This window comes from Canis lupus, chromosome 3 (genome assembly GCF_011100685.1).
Source record: "Canis lupus familiaris isolate Mischka breed German Shepherd chromosome 3, alternate assembly UU_Cfam_GSD_1.0, whole genome shotgun sequence".
NCBI classification, from domain to species: domain Eukaryota; kingdom Metazoa; phylum Chordata; class Mammalia; order Carnivora; family Canidae; genus Canis; species Canis lupus.
Window position 1 is genome coordinate 53,206,644 of NC_049224.1, and position 19,227 is coordinate 53,225,870.

General features: G+C 51.0%; 1 protein-coding gene across 9 annotated transcripts in view; it reads left to right on the forward strand.

Moving 5' to 3' along the window:
• Positions 1–15,263, forward strand: part of WDR93 (WD repeat domain 93) — a 48,326-nt gene extending 33,063 nt beyond the window's left edge. For 4 of the 9 annotated variants that reach the window (XM_038532839.1, XM_038532836.1, XM_038532837.1 and 1 more), the window contains 7 exons: positions 57–143; positions 1,168–1,287; positions 2,883–3,096; positions 5,200–5,263; positions 6,116–6,272; positions 6,570–6,768; positions 14,884–15,256. In XM_038532839.1, the coding sequence (XP_038388767.1) occupies positions 57–143; positions 1,168–1,287; positions 2,883–3,096; positions 5,200–5,263; positions 6,116–6,272; positions 6,570–6,768; positions 14,884–14,980 (938 nt within the window). In that variant the 3' untranslated portion in view covers positions 14,981–15,256. Of the gene's footprint in view, positions 1–56; positions 144–1,167; positions 1,288–2,882; positions 3,097–5,199; positions 5,264–6,115; positions 6,273–6,569; positions 6,769–14,883 lie in introns of those variants that run through there. The other 5 variants (XM_038532842.1, XM_038532841.1, XM_038532843.1 and 2 more) reach the window with 5 other exon arrangements.
• The last annotated feature ends 3,964 nt before the right edge of the window (positions 15,264–19,227 follow it).

Consider the following 19,227-nt stretch of genomic DNA (forward strand, 5'->3'; position numbering starts at 1 on the left):
ACCAGAGGGGACTCAGATTCTTTACATGACACCCCTTTCCTCTTTTTCTTTCCCAGGAGTAGCCTGTATCCTTGGCATACATTGGACTGGAAGTCACAACTTCTTCCTCTATTCGCTTAACCGAACTCTGAAGGATAAAGTCGGTACTTTGGGATGGGAGTTGCCTAAGCGGGGCTCTCAGAACATGTCCTCCTCCAGCTTAGTTGAGGGCATGTGACTGACATGTCACTTCAGAGGACCAGAGACATGCCAGCAGAAGCAGGTGGCTCAGTGGCTGTGGTGTCACTGTGAGGCTCTGTCTCTGAACAGTCCCGTTTCTTAAAGAGAACAGGTCAATAGGGACAAAGCCCAGTCAGGTCCACAGAGCTCCTGTGGCAGCGAGGTAAAAAAAGACGTGGCATCAGAGGCCAGATCCAGCCCTGGCCCAACAGCCTGCAAGCTGCGTGCTGTCAGGCCAGTCACCCCTGCCCTAGTCCTGTCTTCTCATCTGAAACAGAGCTAATTCAGGACACCACCCCTGCCCCTTGCTCACACTTGTCATAAATAGGAGAATCCCGAGGTTCTCAACATAGGCAACTCTTGGAAATTGAAAGGCACTTTGGAAATATGGTGGTTGTTTGGTTTATACAGGCTCATGGAAGCAGTTGCATGAGCACACTCACCCTGTGGTAATTCCGTGAGTTGTACACGTAGGTCAAACTTTAGAATTGTCCTTTAAAAGTAACATTTAAAAATAGGGAAAGGAAGACTCTCTCTCCTATCATCCCTCTGTCTCCCAGGCAGCATAGCTTCCAACCTCAACCTCTGTACTGACTGGCTGGGACCCTGGGCAGGTCCCTTACATCCTGCCTCAGTCTCCTAATCAATGACATGGGGGTATAATGGGCCCCCCTCAGGGGACCCTTGTGAGAATTCACCGGAAGGAGGCATGTAAAGTGCTTAGCACAGTGCTTAGCACCTAGTAAGCACTCATTCCATGTTAGCTGCAGTCGAATAGCAGCATGACCCATTGTTTTATCCTGAGGAAGGAGACAGCATTGCAGAGAGGTGAGAGGGATGGTGAGCCCGGACAGGCAGACTAGTGTGGGTCTTGGGCTGCACACGTAGAGGTGATGTGTAGGTGCAGGGGCTGGGGGGGCAGCCTCGTGCATGGTGTCCTCCCTGCAGACCCAGAGGGTGTGTGGCCCTGTGCTGCGCCCATTGCTGTCTCTCAGCTCAGCTATACCTGCTCCTACCTGTTGATTGCCTGCAAGGATGGTGTGCTCACACTGTGGGACCTGGCCGAAGGTGAGCCCCCCACCTCTGCCTAAGCCCTGGATGGGTCTCTGGGTAATGAGAGTCCGGGAGCGCAGGGATGTCTGCAGGCGCTGGGCCTTCTGTTAGTTACTGCCTTCTTTTGTCAGCTTGGGGAGGTGGTCTTGCTTTCCCTTCATTCAGCCATTCAATAGACACTTCCTGAACTTAATATGTTCTGATGGTTTCCATTCTCTGTGTATTTATTGAGCGCTTGCTCCATACCTGGCACCAGACCAAGGCCTGGAAGTCTGTCCATTACCTCATTATCACACTCCAGTGAGGAGGTGTCTTCCAGCTCAGGGTGTGAGATCCTGGCAGTCTCAGCCCTCCTCCCTCTATACCCCAGGCTCTCAAAATAAACATGTCTTCCTTGCTGCTATTCTACCCTGAGCCTGGTCAGGGGAACCTCACTGGTGTGCAAGCTAAGAGACCTACAGCGTGGGCAGGGCAAGATCAGCAGCTATTCTGGGTGGGTGGCACCTTGCTGGAGTCCTGGGGTCCCAGGGTCCCCAGGGAGAGAGTAGATGAAGGGGCAGAGGGAGATGGAGAAGCAGACTCCTCATTGAATGAAGAGCCCAACAAGACCTAGATCCTAGGACCCTGAGATCATGACCTGAGTCGAAACCAAGAGGCAGATGCTTAACTGCCTGAGCCACCCAGGTACCCTGGGAGTGTCTCCTTCTTACCAAATGTTTTTAGAAGTAATGACTGAATCCCTGGTTTGTCATTTTTGAAAGTAGAGGGGGGTTGTCTTCCCTGGCGGCCTTCCTAAGGCAGCACATTGGTGAGAGTCCGGGACAGTGCCCTGTTTATTGGTGGCCTCAGGGAGGCTTATGTCAGATCAGTTAAGTGCCTTCCTCACCTGAGCTACTTCCACCTGAAAAATTCCATGGTTGTTTCCAATAGCGGGCACTCCGCCCACATGGTAGAAAGATAAACATGGCTATAGGCCCTCTTGAACTTGAGCAAGAGTTACAGCACCCACAGTGTTCTTTTTATTTTTTTTTTAAGATTTTATTTATTTATTCATGAGAGACACAGAGAGAGAGGCAGAGACACAGGCAGAGGGAGAAGCAGGCTCCCTGCAGGGAGCCCGACGTGGGACTCGATCCTGGGTCTCCAGGATCAGCCCCTGGGCCAAAGGCGGTGCTAAACCCCTGAGCCACCTAGGCTGCCCCCGACAGTGGTCTTAAAATAGCTGAAGATACATCATGGGCAGAAGAATGATCCTAATTTCACATTCACTTGCCCAATAGCTTGCTTTCATTTTTCTGGGTATTGATACATTCTGGATATTGCTTGGCTACAGACACACTTCCCTCTCATTCTCCGAGAACCACCCCATCACCTAACCCCTCGGATCTACCTTGCCCTACCACTCCTCCTCCATGAGGCTGGTCCTCTTCATTCCCTGTGCCTCTCCATCCTTAGGAGGAAGGCTCTTCTCTCCCACTGGGCATTGGGGTTCTCTGGTTTCACTCTCAGAGGGCTCTCCCTCATATACCTGCTGATCACAGACCCTGCGCGCATGGCTGCATCATCCTCTACCTACTTATCTGACCTGCCTGTAACATTTTTTTCTCCAGGTTTCCCACTTGGGGTCGTTGCTCTTCCCGAGGGATGTTTCTGCCAGAGCATTCACTTCCTAAAATACTTCTTAGTCTACAAAGGACAGAACGTGTATCCTGAGGGTCCCTTGAAATCCCAAATGCAATGTGTGGTACTATGCACAGATTCTTCCCTCCATCTTCTGACAGCCAAGGGGACCCAAGTGCCCACCATCAGCGAGCTTGTTGAGAGGTTGGTAATTTGAGTGCAGGACAGGGTAGATGATCTGCCAGACAGATGACGCCATTCAATAAGGAGAAACCAACCCCCTCCCCAGCAGGAGTCCACTTGCTCTGTAGTCACCACACTCCCTGAGAACCTCAGGATCCCCGCTCTCTTTCATGTGTGGGTATCTATGCAAAACGTGTGTCACAAACTTGTATGATGGTGTAAATGACACCTTTGTGTCCCACGTGACCAAGAACAGTGTTGTGTCTACCAAAATAACCTTTTATCAATTTCCTCAAGCGTCTTTCTTTTTTAAATTGTGAAACACTTTATGTATGCAAATGATGTATATAATATATATGTGTGTATATTTAGGGTGTATCTATACCACCTAGGAGTACACATTATATACACACATATATACACACTATATACATATTCTCTATAGTTTGTGTGTGTGTGTGTGTGTGTGTGTAGAGAGAGAGAGAGAGAGAGAGAGACACAGAGCAAGAGAGAGAGAGAGAAACTCCCATGTAAGAAATAGATAATCTTTGATTCAGTTAAGGCTCTCTGTGTGCTTTGTCCCCGGTCACACCCCTTATCTACTGCTGTGTATAACAAACCACTCTACAACTTAATGACTTGAGAAAACAGTCATTGTTGGGACGCCTGGGTGAAGCACCAGCTTGAGCCCAGGGTGTGATCCTGGAGGCCCAGGATCAAGTCCCACGTCGGGCTCCCTGCATGGAGCCTGCTTCTCCCTCTGTCTGTGTCTCTGCCTCTCTCTCTCTCTTTGTGTCTCTCATGAATAAATAAATAAAATCTTTTAAAAAAAGAAAAAAAAAGGGATCCCTGGGTGGCGCAGCGGTTTGGCGCCTGCCTTTGGCCCAGGGCACGATCCTGGAGACCCAGGATCGAATCCCACGTCGGGCTCCCGGTGCATGGAGCCTGCTTCTCCCTCTGCCTGTGTCTCTGCCTCTCTCTCTCTCTCTCTCTCTCTCTGTGACTATCATAAATAAATAAAAAATTTAAAAAAAATTAAAAAAAAAAGAAAAAAAAAAGCCTAGAATCTGAGGTGGGTTTAAAAAAAAAAAAGAAAGAAAAGAAGACAGTCATTGGTTAGCCCCTAATACTGTAGGTCAGCAACTTGGGCCAGGCTCCGATGGGCTGCCCTTCCACGAGTCTTGCTCAGGCTCTCACGTGCGCCTTAAGCAGCATCTGGCAGCTCAGCTGGGGGCTGGATGGTCTGAGATGACCTTGCTCACATAGACAGCAGGTGGCTGGGACCCTTGGTTCTCCTCCTTATGGCTAGTCCTGTGGGCTGTCTCAGCCTCCATCACCTGGCAGCCTACAGGGTCCTCCCAGCAAGCAGGGGCAGCCACGATGCACAAACGCTTTCCAGGCCTCTGCTCCAGTCATCCTGGACAGAGCACATTATGTGGCCACACCTGCAGTCAAGCAGTAGGAAAACTGACTCCACCTTTTTATTTATTTTAAAGATTTATTTATTTTTGAGAGAGAGCATGAGCAGGGGGAGGGGCAGAAGGAGAGAATCTTTCAAGCAGACTCTCTGCTGAGCAGGGAGCCCAATGCGGGCTGGATCCCAGGACCTGATCATGACCTGAGCTGAAACCGAGAGGCAGCGCCCGCCCCTTGACTCCACTTTTTGATGGGAGTTGCTGCCAAATACCATGGCCAGTTTCTTTTTCAACCTACACGTCATCTTCCAAAATTCATCATTCGCTTTTCTGCAAGAATTAATCACATGTATCTCCAAGTAACATGTCCTTTAGCAGTGCATATTTGGGGGATTTGTAAATGGAATCATGCTCTGTGTATTCTCCAGATTATTTCTCAGCGCTGTTGCTTCTAGAACTTGCTCTGCGACCTTGTTCACAAGAGTTGCACATGTTGGCGAATGCAGCTACGTTTATTTTCCCTGCTGTACCGCAGCCTGCCATATAACAGACCACAAAAGGCACTCTCCTAACAGTGGATGATCAGATTGTCCCCAGTGTCTGCTACTCAGAACAGTGTACCAGAGTGTCTCTGGGATGTATGCCCAGGAGAGGCTAGCACAGCCTGGACTTTTCCAGCATGAATGTCTATGTGTCTCGTTTCTTGCAGGCCCGTGAAACATCCAGAGGAGGCCATCTGTGCAGTGGCCCCGGTTCAAGCCTTCCCCGGCACAGTAGGTTCCTCATGGCCCTCACTCCTCTTCAGTAAATCTGTTCACTTTTCCTTCAAAAATTATCTGTCGAAGGTCTGTCAAGTGCTAGGCACCACACTACCCCTGGGGTATGCAGGATAAGAGTAAGCCACTGCCCTGGTGGGGCACACGGTTCAGCTGGAAAGACAGACGAATCACCAAGCAGCTGCCCTGGGAGATGAGAGAGGCCATGCAGCATCCTGGCATCCCACACTGGATGCCACAGAGCAGAGAGAGGGGTCACTGACAGCCTGTGGAATTTGGTGGGGGTGGCTGCTTTCGGGAGGTGGTGACAGGACAGATGAGGTGGAGAGGTCAAGGACAGACTCCCCCATATTTGAGTGCAAGGGAAGGGAAATGGTGTGGTGGCTGGGAGAGGATGAGATTGAGGCACACCTAGCATGCTCATCTGCAGGGAGGAAGGGGCCCAGGCAGGAGAGAGACCTATCTTGGATCTCAGGCCAAGAGGGGACGTTGGATTGAGCAGGGGTCCCAAGGACAGGCAGGAGAAGAGCCAGCTCCTCAGCAGGGGGCTGCTAGTGCACTCGAAGAGAAGCCAGGGCAGAAGGAGGAAGCACTGCTCAGGATCAGACGCAGCACCTGGAGGGCCTGTTGTTGCTGGGGTCACCAGAGAAGTACACACATGTGTACACACCCAAATATGTGTACACACACATACACACACACACACACACACACACACCTCTGCTCCCTGGGCAGCTCTTGGTGCCTGAAAGCAAAGCAGTTCTATTGCCAGTTTTTATGTCCAGCTGCTTCTCTTAATCCAAATGGAGGTGACCAAGAAATCCCCATCACCATCTCTTTGCTTCCCAGGTGCTGATCTTTTGCAGGAATGGCTCTGTACAGCTCATGGATGTGGCCAAGCCTCAGATCATCTGTGCCTTTGCTCCACCCAGAACTTACAATCTGGCGGTCCCCTGGAAGCCTGTATTTGTCGTGTCTTTGCAACATCCATGTTTCCTGCTCCGAGGTACAGGAGGGGGACCCTGGGGGCTGCTGCCCAGATCTGTGGCCTGCTAGTTCCCTGACACCTTCTGTCCCCTCCCAAAGCACAGAGGGATGCCCCCAATCTCTTACCCCTTCTTTAGACACATAGCTAACAGGCAAGGTCTTCTCTCTGGAATCCTGCTGCTCCAGATCAAGTGAGCCCCTCACAGCTTAGCCCCAGTGACCAGGCCTTTACAAGCAGACGGCAGCCCCCCTGTACCCTCCCAGCCCACAGAGAAGGTCATCACTCCACAGAACGTGCACTCTTGTTTCATCTCAGGAGACCATCCAGATGAAATTGAATCTGACGACACCAAGGACATCCAGAACTCCATCTTCTACTTTAATCTCGAGGCCTACCCACTCCTGGAAAACATCTCAAGAAATCACACCATTCCTAAAACGGACATAACCGAGAACATGGCTTTCACTCAGGTGTTGCCCTTGGAGAAAAGATGTGAGGATTTCCTCGAGAGAAGGTAGAGTCTTGGGTCTGCTTCCCACCCCTGCACCTGGGTTTGTCTCTGTTTTCTTTTTTTTTTTTTTAAGATTTTATTTATTTATTCATGAGAGACACACAGAGAGAGAGAGACAGAGACACAGACAGAGGGAGAAGCAGGCTCCATGCAGGGAGTCCAATGTGGGCCTCGATCCCGGGTCTCCAGGATCACACCCTGGGCCGAAGGCGGCACTAAACCGCTGAGCCACCCAGGCTGCCTTGGGTTTGTCTCTGGATGGAGGACTAGTGGAGTTTGTTTGGTGGTAAGATCCATCTAGCATTTCGATCCCCCCGTCAGCGGGGACCCCACTATATCAGAGTCCAGGAGCCACACTCATTCCCATTCAGCTTGGTAGAAAAGGAGCAGTGGGTTCAGACTGATAAAGGAGGACTGGCAGTTGCTGTTTTCCCCATGTCCAGACTGTCTTTTCTGTCTGCTTTCTCAGTCCTTTGCTTTTTTTAAAATCATATTTGGATTTTCAGACACAGTCATCTAAGGCAGGGGCCAGCCAACATCATGCTGAGGGCAAGTGTGGCCCATGCCCACTTTTGTGACTAAGGTGTTACTGGAACAGTCACACCTGTTTGTTACGTCTTACCAAGGCTGCTCGTGGGCTACAACAGCAGAGCTGAACAGTGCCAGCAGACACCATATGACTCATAAAGCTGCCTCATTGGCCATCTGGCCCTTTATAGAAACTGTTTGCCAGCCCCTGGTCCAAGCCCCCTCTGCTGTATCCAGCAGCTGGACAAATGGTTAGGCCATGCATCTCTCTCCTTTCTGCTAACCTAGTCCTGTTAGGACTCTGCTCACAGCCCCTTCTGCTGCAGAAGCATAAAGAGCTGTGCTCTCTCAGCTCTGGAGAAGCAGGTGCCTCCTCTAGTCCATCCACCTCAAATTTTCAGCAGCTTGAAAATTCATGTTGATGATTTGTGTTGTAATTGACCATACACTTTGGGCGGGAAGGGGTCACCAGTGGAGTCCTGGATTCTCATCCTGAGCCTGCCACTACAGAGCTGACTCTCCTGGCCCCTTCCCTTCCAGGGCCTTCTATAGTGTCCACTCTGGGACTCTGTGATCTCTCCAGTCCACATAACATCGCTTTATGATCACTTCCCTTTTTGGCTCTAGAGGAACCAAGTGGGCCAGCTAGGATACTCAGGTCTGAAATCAGATGCCACCACTTACCTTAAGATTTTGTTGAGTCCCATAAACTCCAAGAGCTTCAATTTCTTTGTTAATCCAAAAAAAGATTTGCCGAACACCCACAGTGCACCAGGCTGTGCTGTGGACTCTTCAACAATGGCTGGCCGCCAGGTGTTGTAGGAATTCGAAAGAGGATACATGTCAAGTGCTGGGCACAGGGTGGTCACTCAATAAATGGTAGGTCCAAGAATGATGATGGGTTAATCCCAGTTGGTTCCCCCAGGGAAACTCTATACACCACCGCCAAGTGGCGCCATGGCCCCCACAGCAGCATTTACCTGTGGCCTTTGGTTCCTTCCTGGCTGTGGTGGACTGCCTGATGGCTTTCGGTATCTCCTGGAGGGAAGTAGGCCCATTCATCAGGAGAGGGGGATAGCCTGTGGATCTTGAGGAGGACAGCGAAGAAGGAACTTTTCTCTGGATTGAATTTAGGTCATGGCTGTAGTGAGACTGTTCTCACAGGAGGTCCCAGCATGGAACATTCTAGAGCTCTTTTTTGATGAGGCCCAGAGAACTCTTTGTTTAAGGAGTGATCTCTGTTTCTGCATTTCAGTCTGGCCTCACTTTTGTTGGCCTAAAAAGGGTGAGCCTTCCCACTTGATCCAAAAGCCAATGGGGGGAACGGATCCCAGGCCCACATTTCCAACCCTTGGGAGGCTCACCTCCTGCCTGGCAGCAGAGGGTCCTGCCAACTCAGGCTGCTCAAGTCCCTGGTTGACAAGTCCCATCCTCAGCCACGGTATAAGTGGAGATTAGGACTTGGACGCCCATCAAAGGAGCCCTACTTAGCCCCTGAAATTTGCTTCAAGCAGAACTACTTCTAACGGAGCACTTCCCCACTGGGGAGAAAAAAATTATTCGTTATTTCTAATGGAAGTTATATGTGCACTTGTAGAAATTTGGAAAACAGGACAATGCAAAAAAAAATTTTTTTAAATAACATCACAAACCCCCTAGCACTGCTGTTAATATGTTAGTGCATTTCCTTCAGTGTTTTTATTAAGCTGAGATTCTGTTTCATGTTGAGTTTTTCGGTCTGGTTTGGTGTCACTCCAGAATATAAGTTAATTATTTTTTAAGAAAAACTTCCTTGTAAAAAAAAAAGAAGAAAAACTTCCTTGTAAATACGGTTTTTAATGCCTCTGGAATTTCCATGAAAGAGTTGTGTCTACAATCTGTCTCTCCACTCCCCTACGGTTGGGCTGCTCTCGTAATGACAAGGCCCTTCTGCCCTGCCCTCCTTCAGTCTGTGTTCCTGTGGGAACGGGACTCTTCTGCATTCCCTTTGTCCAAATATCTTTCCTCTCTGTCAACACAGCTTAGCCCTTAGGTCCCATACCCCAATCCCTCCCTGGGAAGGCCCCACGGCCGCTGAGAGGGTGGAAAGGACTGCCTCCCAGGAGACTTCTGCAGAGGAGAGGGCTGCAGGGGCTGACCAGGTGGGCATCAGGGGGCCAGGGGCAGGGCTTGGGAGCTTGGGAACAGAAAAGCTTACGGAAGTGCTCACTGGGCTCGGGGCCCCAGCAGGAGCTAGGAGGGGTCACACTGTGGTTGGTGCCAGCTTGAGCCACAGCAGTTTGGGCCTGATGGCAGTGTTCGAATTATATCCCTTGTGGCAACCTATTTTCCAGATTGGATGCCAGCAATAAACTGGGAAATGTTGATTTAAAGAAGGCTTTTCCTGTTCTGCTGCTTGGAGATCTGATATCTAGGGCTTTCCCAATGAGGAGCCTCTGCCCCAATATTTTAGTTTGAATTTTTTTGTTTTGTTTTGTATTAGAGAGAGAGAGAGCGTGTGTGTACGTGGGGTGAAGGGGGGAGACAGAGGGAGAGGGAGAGATAATCTTAAGCAGGCTCCGTGAGGCTCAATCTCATGACCCTGAGGTCATGACCTGAGCCAAAATTAAGAGTTGGACTCAACCGACCGAGCCATCCAGGCACCTGTTATTTTCAGAATTTTCACACCTACAGCAGCTTTGGAAGAAAAAGTCACTGACCATCCACAAACCCATAACTTAGACTCTGTCCTTAATGTTTTCCTACTGTTTATCACACATATCCATTATATGTCCCAAAGGTTTTCATCTCTTTTTTCCATCTTTTTATTCCTCATGTCTGAAACAGCTTCTGTTGGCTCTAAAACTAGGTGAAATTTCAAGGCAATGGGTTTATGTGGCAATTGACTCAAAGTTTCAGACTTGCAATAATCTGTCCAAATTGTTTTCACAAAACCGCACTTGGGACTTTTATAAACAGCCACTGTGAAAGGGAGCCTGCCTTTGGGGCTTTAAAAGGAGGCCGGTTAGCATCAAATATGTGTCTCCACCTCCCACCCCGCCACCCCTTCCCCAAGGCCTGGCTTCTGTTCCCATCCAGCCCCAGTCCCCAGGCACCATTTCCTGGTCTGCCATCTCTGCCTGGGTCTAACTGGATCACAAGACAGAAATTTCTGGACTCCAGGAAACAGAAACAGAGTGCCCCATCCCCCCCCCCCCCCCCCCCCCCCCCCCCCCCCCCCCCCCCCCGGCTCTCTCTATTCCCTTTGAAATACAAAGCCCAGCAAGATTCAGGTTCTACATAGCCAGCTTTCTGCCAGAAGGTGGGCTTCTGGGGTAGCCCAACAGGCCAGGTCCACAGGCCCCTGGCTTCCTTGGCCAGGGCAGGCAAGAATTGATGGCTCATTACATTTTTTATTGATTGATTGATTGATTGATTGATTGATTGAGACAGAGCACAAGCAGGGGGACAGGCAGAGGGAGAAGCAGACTCCCCCACCGAGCCCAGGTCCCTGGGATCATGACCTGAGCCAAAGGCAGATGCTTAACTGACTTAGCCACCCAGGCGCCCCTATGTTTTTCTCTCTCCTTCCTTGACTTGCTTTGGATTTTCTCCCCAAGCATGAGTTCATTTTCTTTTGATTTTAAGAATTCTTCATCAATGTGTTGTGAATCATTTTGTCCTGGTTTGTTTTGAGGTAGGAGAAAATTTGGTTGCTCATCTAGCCAAAGAGAAGTTTCAAGTGTCAGATGGCTGGAGTCTTCCATCTTCTTCTACCTTAGGCTTCACTGAGAGGCGGGTGTAAAGAGCCTCAAATTTGGGGTGCAAGCTCTGCAGTATGACTGGGTCACAGACTAGGGGCCTCTAGCTGTGTGATGGGACAGGCGGCAGTGTCTTTGTGCATAAAACCAGTGACAGCTGTATCTCCGCATAGAACATTATGGCGTTTGCAGTAAAGGCTAGCCATGACTTATCATTAGATCATAGAGAAAGTCCTTCTCCGCACCAACATTATGTTTTGAAAATCATCCATGTTGTCTTGAACACATGAATGGCTTTATTTTCAGGCTTCCTTTTATCTTATTTTTTAAATTTAAATTCAATTTGTCAACATATAGTGTAACACCCAGTGTTCATCACATCACGTGCCCTCCTTAATGTTGGGCTTCCTTTTAAAACTTGCCCTAGTTTTGTCTATTCAACAGCCTTGTGGATGGTTGCTTTTTTTTTTTTTTTAAGATTTTATTTTTAAGTAATCACTATACCTCCTATGAGGCTCAAACTTTCAACCCCGAGATTAAGAGTCATGTGCTCCAGTGACTGAACCGGCTGGGCGCCCTTGGATGGTCGCTTATTGAATCCATGTTGTTATGACCTCCTGACCCAGAAATTTCACTTCCACTAATTTATCATTGGCAGAAGTATGATTATAATTAACCTTTACTGAGCATGTACTGTGTGCCAGGTACTATATGCTAAGTGCTCTGTAGGCATAATCTTATTTTTCTTACTGTTATCACTACCCCCACTGCACAATGAGAAAGCTGAGGCTGACAGAGGTCAAATTGCCCACCCAGGGTTACCAGCTTGTGGGTGAACTCAAGCACTCTGAGTTCAAAGTCTGAGGGTGGAGACCCCTGGGTGGTTCAGTGGTTGAGCATATGCCTTTGGCTCAGGTCGTGATCCTGGGGTCCTGGGATTGAGTCCCACATCAGGCCCCCTGCGAGGAGCCCGCTTCTCCTTCTGCCTATGTCTCTGCCTCTCTCTGTCTCTCTTGAATAAATAAATAAAATCTTTAAAAAAACAAAAAAAGCCTGAGTGTGTAACGTGCACACACACTGCCTCCTCCCTGCCCTTCGCTCCCACATGCAGGCACGGTTGGTTCATTGCAGCCTGGATGGAGCGTTCACAAAAGATTGCCCGAGTGTCAAGATTGCCAACCCCAAGTGTACGCATTTGGGAAAAGAAGGTGGCAGGTGTGTGAGTGCCACCTGGAGGCAGTTTCTAGGATACATTTCCAGGACAAACACCAGGGAGCCCAAGTGGGGGGAGGGTGGCAGATTTTATGCATGTCTATGCTTGTACGCATGAAAACAATTTCCAAGGATTTACAGTGCGCTGTTAATTACAGTTGCTTTGGGAACAGAAAACCAGGATCTGAGGTGTGAGGGAGAGATTGCTTGTAGTTGTATACACACTTGGATTCTTTGTTTTTGTTTTTGTTTTTTTTTAAGCAAAGTGTACATTACTTTTTCAAGTTAAAAAAAATTCTAGTGCATTGAGAACCAAATAGGTCTCCGTGAGGATATTCCTTAGCAGGCAAAGCCTTAAAACAGATCCAGAGCTGCCCAGAAGTGGCCCTCCTCCTGCTTGCCTGAAGCATTGTAACAGCCTCTGTGCGCTCAAGCACCCCCCAGCAGAAACCTGGCCCGCAGCCCGCACCCCTTCCCCAGAACTAAGGCTTCCTCTGCCCTGCTTACAGCAGCCCCATCTGCGTGCAGAATGAGGGATGAACCTTGAGCTTCTCTGACTCTCCTGTACCCATTCATGTGTATTTGTTATTTAAAAAAACAAAAAAACCTCTTATTTTGTAAAAGACCCAACTCAAAGGCCTTCTCTTCCAGGAGCAACCTCCACTCCCACCCCAGGGAAGGGTAGACCCTTCCCCCTTCTGACATTTGAACTCATCAAATGACATTTAAATGCCTTGTATTACAAATGTTCTTTCTCTCCTGTCCCTCTTAGTACACTGCGGGATCCGGGGCTGTTATAGTGACTCTGGTCCTTCCCACACTCGCACCCATGCCTGTCACCAGTGTAACCAGAAGAGCGTGAGCTCACAGAGAAATGACACCAGATGAACTGTCGCACAAGTAAACTTGATTTGCAGCAAATGAAGAGATGGCCTGAGTCAGGGTGAATGGGTTCCTTTTATTGTAGGGTTAGGATGAATATTTAGATAGGAAGGCTTGTCGTTGTCCATAGGGTCATGCTGTGCTGTAAGGACACATGCCTGTGCATACATAGTGTATTTATTTTTTAAGATTTTATTTATTTATTCATGAGACAGAGAGAGAGAGAGAGAGAGAGGCAGAGACACAGAGACACAGGCAGAGGGAGAAGCAGGCTCCATGCAGGGAGCCCAATGTGAGACTCGATCCCAGGTCTCCAGGATCACACCCTGGGCCGAAGGCGGCGCCAAACCGCTGGGCCCCCAGGGCTGCCCATACATAGTGTATGTTATGCCAGTGAGGCTTATGCTCCTCCTTGGCAGAGATTCTAGTATTGTATATATTTTTTAAAGATTTTATTTGTTCATGAGAGACAGAGAGAGAGAAGCAGAGACACAGGCAGAGGGAGAAGCAGGCTCCATGAAGGGACCCCGATGTGGGACTTGATCCTGGGATCACACCCTGAGCTGAAGGCAGATGCTCATCCACCGAGCCACCCAGGCACCCCAAAATTCTAGTATTATAATGAGGTAAAAGAATCTGTCGGTCCCTCCGTGGGTCACTCCATGGTCCATGTGTGCAGGTGTGAGTTGGGTGTTAAGTTCAAACTGGTCTGGGTTGTCTGAGCCTCTGAAAGTCTATCTGGGCAGTTGTTATTACTTGAGGGGTAGGTTCGGGTTTAATCACAGGATGCTGTGTCCCTCAGTTCTTTTGCTTGAGTTAAGAGATACGCTGGAAAGAAGAGCTTAAAGAAAAATGTGAAACAAAAGTCAGCGGGTACAAACAGGTGATCAGTCAAGGTCAGGTCTTGGGGTCCAGCTGGTGACACTGATAGATGTTCAGGAAGTGTTTACTCACCGGACATGCTGGCATTCTGATGTGGCTAATGGGGGTCCACGCACACAGACCATGACTCCCCCAGCACACCGTGCTTTCTATCAGGGGTGGGGGGCATCTCCTGGTTTAAGATGCCCACCCTGTTGTCAGGCAGTAAGGGTGTTCTGAGGGTGGGCTGTGCACCAGGCTGAGTCCTGAGGACACAGACGTGCAGCAGATGTGCCATTTGGAGAATTCTTCTCTTTTTTTGTCTTTTTTTTTTATTAGTTTCAGAGGTAGAGTTCAGTGATTCATCGGTTGCATATAACACCCAGTGCTCATTACATCACATGCCCTCCTTCATGTCCATCACCCAGTTACCCTGTTCCCCCAATTTCCTCCCCTTCAGTGATCCCCAGTTTGTTTCCTATGGTTAAGAGTCTCTTATGGTTTGTCTCCCTCTCTGATTTTATCTTGTTTTATTTCTCCCTCTCTTCTCCTATGATCCTGTTTTGTTTCTTAAATTCCATATATGAGTGAAATCCTATAATAATTATCTTTCTCCGATTGACTTATTTCTTTTTTTTTAATTTTTTTTGACTTATTTCATTTAGCATAATACCTTCTAGTTCCATCCACATCATTGCAAATGGCAAGATTTAATATTTTTTGATGGCTGAGTAATATTCCATTGTTTATAGACACCACACCTTCTTTATCCATTTGGAGAGTTTCTTAGATTAGCACAGGGCAGGCAGGGTCTGCCTGGGGACCTAGGAGGAGGAGGAGTGGGGGCACACGGAGTGAAGCAGTTTCCTCTCATCTCCACCTATGCGGCCCACAGTTTCCAGAAGCTGGAGAAGAAGGTGAAAGAGGAGGAGCACTGGACCCGGCTTCACAGGTATTCCTTGATGCTCCAAAGAGAGAACTTCAGGAAGTGACTGGGCTGCCAAAAAGCTTTGCAGTGCACAGCCTTCACCCCAGGATGCCCTGAGGTCCAGAGACACAATGACAGAGGACAGCAGCTCAGTAGGCCCCAGGGACCTGGACTGGCAGGCTGGGACCTCAGCAAGGGGGAGGTAGGCCCTGGGAGCCTATGCCCCTAAGCCACTTGTCAGAGCCCTTGGTGGGCAGAGGTGCCACCTCAATAAACAATGATACCGTTTCCAGACTCCAAAGTTGCTGTGCTGTGTAACCCTCTCTTCCCACCCAGTGCAGACCCCAGCAGGGCCCAGGCAGCGATTTCAGGCAGAGTCCCGGTCCTTGTGAGGCCCATTCATCTTCTAGAGAAAGAGAAGGAGAGTCACTTCGCTCAAATGAGCAAGACCTCAGGCCACCTCTTTCTCCCCACCCATTTCCTTTCCTTCCCTGTGCTGGCTCATGACCTTTCTGGAATCACTTGGAGAGGCTGAGGTTCTGAGTGGCTGGGCACCTACCTGAGGTCACAGGGGCCTGAGAGGCAGGGTGGCAGGCAGGGACTGTGGCACTACTGCCCCTTGCCTGCTGGCCTGGACCCTGGAGGATCCCCGGGGGCGGGGCTGGAGGACTGGAAGGAGCAGCCCCTGGACCCAGAATACGGGATGCAGAGCACCCCCTCCACCCCGCAGGGGGTCCCCCAGCTCCAGCCCTGTGCCTGCCTCTCTGAGGACATCGTGTGGTGCCTCTGAGAACTGCAGGCAGGTGGCTCGTCAGCCTCCCCCACCAACTGCAGGTGGGGGCTGTGACCCGCAGTGACCTTTCCCACCTATCTCCTCCTTTGGGTCACACATGCTCCCCACTGCCACGACACCTCCTCCACGGTGCTGGTGCAGACCGCAGAAGGTCCCTGGATGGAGAGGTCCCCCCCCTGAGGTGCCTGCCCCTTGCCTTCCCACCTGGAGCAGCAACGACTCCCACAACCACCCTCTTCCTCCATGCAGCTTGCCCTGAGGCCACTCTCTCTCAAGATGAGGGGGGAGAACTTGGATGATGGCCTTGGCCTTACCCACCACCTGAATGGGACGGGACACTAACATTTATGGGGCACCTACTATGATGTGTGCTTGCCGTGTGTGCCTCAAGTGATCTTGTGAAATGTCCATATCATCATTACCCACATTTTACAGACAGGAAGTTGAGGCTCAGTTACACGGCCTAGAACAGCCTCTATCAAGCCCTAAAGGACTTTTTCAACATCAAGTGGCAGAGACTCGACTCAAATTAGCTTTTGGACTGGCTCATGTCAAGTGAACACCCAGGAGCATCATGCTCCCCGTGTAGCTGGGTCCAGGTGTTAGATAATTTCAGGAACCTCTCTCCACCTCTATTCTGATTCCCTTTGCAGGGAGGCCCTCTGCGTGGGTGGCAACACGGCTACCAATAGCACCCACAGCAAGTGTCTCTTTCTTGATAGTTCTGGGAACATCTGAAGCCTGCTTCTCCCCGCCCTGAGCCTGGTCACATCCTCGAACCACTCGTGTGCTGACTGGGTGGGCCTGTGGCCTGTGCCAGCCCTGGAGGGACATGGAGGTCATGCCCGCCCCAGCTAAGGAGGGGCAGCCATGTGAAGCAAGGAAAGTGCCAGGCACAAGGGGAGAAGGCAGGAGGGGTGCTGAGCTGGCCAAGACCCCAGAGGTGCCCTGTCTGCCTTCTCCAGAGTCATGTGCTGCCCACACCCCGCTGCTACCTCGTTTCCTAGTATGGGGAGAGTGGGGAGCAGGAGGGGAGTTGGGGCATTCACAAGGCACCTCCTATGCCTGGTCCACAGGAGGGAGGAGAGGGGAGAGGGGGAGACCGGAGGACCCAGGGCCTGGCCATGTGCAGGGATATGGGCAGAAGAGGCCTTAGCAGCGCTGAGCAGGGGCCCCACAGCTCTAGCCCCACTCAGGACTGGTGCACCGGGGGGCTGAGTGGGCTGTGCCAGGGGGCCCCAAGGAGGTCCTGGCCCATTGGGGAGAATGCCTCCAAAGCACCAAGAACTTAGGGTGTTCTTGGGGCACCTGGGGGCACTCAGTTAAATGTCCAACTCTTGATTTCAGCTCTGGTCATGATCTCAGGGTCCTGAGATGGAACCCTATCTCCTCCACGCTCAGTGGGGAGTCTGCCTGAGATGCTCCCCCTCCCCCACCCTGCTCATGCCAAGTGTGCTCGCTCGCTCTCTCAAAAAAAAAAAAAAAAAAGGAGAACCTTGGGTCTTCCTCAGGAGACTGTTGGAATTAATGTGAGTCAGAGGAGTGCCCACGGTGCCAAACTTAGAAGGCATCAGGCTCAGGGTTGTGCAAATGCAGGGACAACATCTGGGGGCAGGGGAGCTGGGGTGGCCAAAGTGGCCTGGCCCTGGGATAAGCAGGGGCTTTGCAGTCAGGACCAGCCCCAGTTCTCCAGATACAGGGTGTCTCAGTATGCCCCTCAGATGGCCTCGTTTATGTAGCTACAAGTGGCTAGAGGGAAGACAGCCAGCCCATGACCACCACCCCCTTCTTGTCCTCGAGGTTCATATGGTGACCCACGTAACATGTCCTTGAATCAATGTCTTGAGTACAGAACCATCAGCTTAGCTGCCTCCTTAGGACGCGGCCCAGCCAGCATCAGCACCCACAGTCCGGCCTCCTCGGCGAGCAGAAGCAGCTTCCCTGCTGGCGATCGGTGGCACTGGTGGTCAAGGTGCATCAAGAGCTTTACTCTACACCCCCCAACACACACGCTTGCCTGCCGCCACTATTCCGAGGACCTGATTTGTCGACGACTGCCCACCATCTGCCCATCTGCCTCAACCGCTCAGTACTAGCTCTGTAAAAAAATCCCCACTGTCCATGCTTCAGCGTCCTGATCTGTCCAACGGGTAGAAGCACACACACCTGCCCACTTCACCTGTGCCTGGGAGGCTAAACTGGCTTGAGGTTAGATGTTGAATTTAAAGCCCTTGATACAGGGCACCTGAGTAGGTTAGTAGGTGAGTGATCTGCCTTTGGTTGGGGTCTTGATCTCGGTCCAGGGTTGGAGCCCCATGCCAGGCGCCCTGCTCAGCGGGGAGTCTGCTTCTCTCTCTCCCTCTGAGTCTCCGCCTGCTTGTGCTTTCTTTCTCTGTCAAAAAATAAAATCTTTAAAAAAATAATAAAAATAAAGCCCTTAACACAGAGCCTGGCTGATGGGAGCTGCTCCGTGTGTGCCTGTACCCCATGGGCTCTGCCCGGGCCCCTGTGAAAGCAGCTCCCCCGGAGGAGGCAGCAACGCTGGCCAGCGGCCTGGTGGAGCACCCCCTGCTGATGCCATTCCCTGGCTCCCGTCTTGCAGCAGGTCCGCGCCCACTCCCTCCAGGCGGGGACCCGGGTGAGGTGGGGCGCCACCCAGTCCCCAACACAGGCTGGCGTTTAGCTCTGACAAACACCATGTGACCTGGGGAAGCACACATACGCACTCACCTCCGTGTCCCAATCCAACACTGCCACTGACCAAACGTGGGGCACATTAGGGCGCCTCTCCCTACTCAACTTCTCCATCCTTAACACGGCCCCACCAGCTGACCGCTTTCACGGGTTGGTTGGCTGAGACCTGAGAGAGCACACGCTCTCACCTACCTAGATGCCGCGGACGGTCCCAGGGCCTCGGAGCGGGAACACCGGCCTTCCTCCTGGGGCGGGTGGCGCTGGCCCAGCAAGGGGGCGCAGGAGCAGTGCGAGGAGACCCCCCCTCCATCCCCGATCCCCTATCTTATTAGCAGAGACCTGTTAATGAAAATTCACACCCAGGTGCTAATAAACACTGGGCCGCTCCCGGGCTCCGAGAGGGAGGGTGAGGCTCTCCCCAGGGGAGGGCGCTGGCTGATGAGACCCACTTATCTGTGAAAAGACTTGCTAATAACTTTAATTCCCCATCCTAAACCACAGGGCCTTTGCCATGCAAACAGATTTTCTAAATTGGCTAGGCCCCTGGAAAAGCCTTCCCACTCGGCTCCAGTTAGGGTCCTGGGAGGGGAAGGCAAGGTGGGAGGGGAGGTGTGGGAAAGGAGGTAGTCATCGGAGGTGTGAGGTCTGCCCTCCTGCAGGGACTCTGCTTTTGGATCCCACTCTGCGGCCAAATGCTGGCCAGGGTGCGCCTGAACGCCTGAATGACACAGCAGTGCCGCAGGCCTATTCTGAATTACTGCCCCTCCCGGCCTGGCGAGTCCTGGAAATGATCTCTGAGGTGGTTTCAAAACAACCCTATCAGT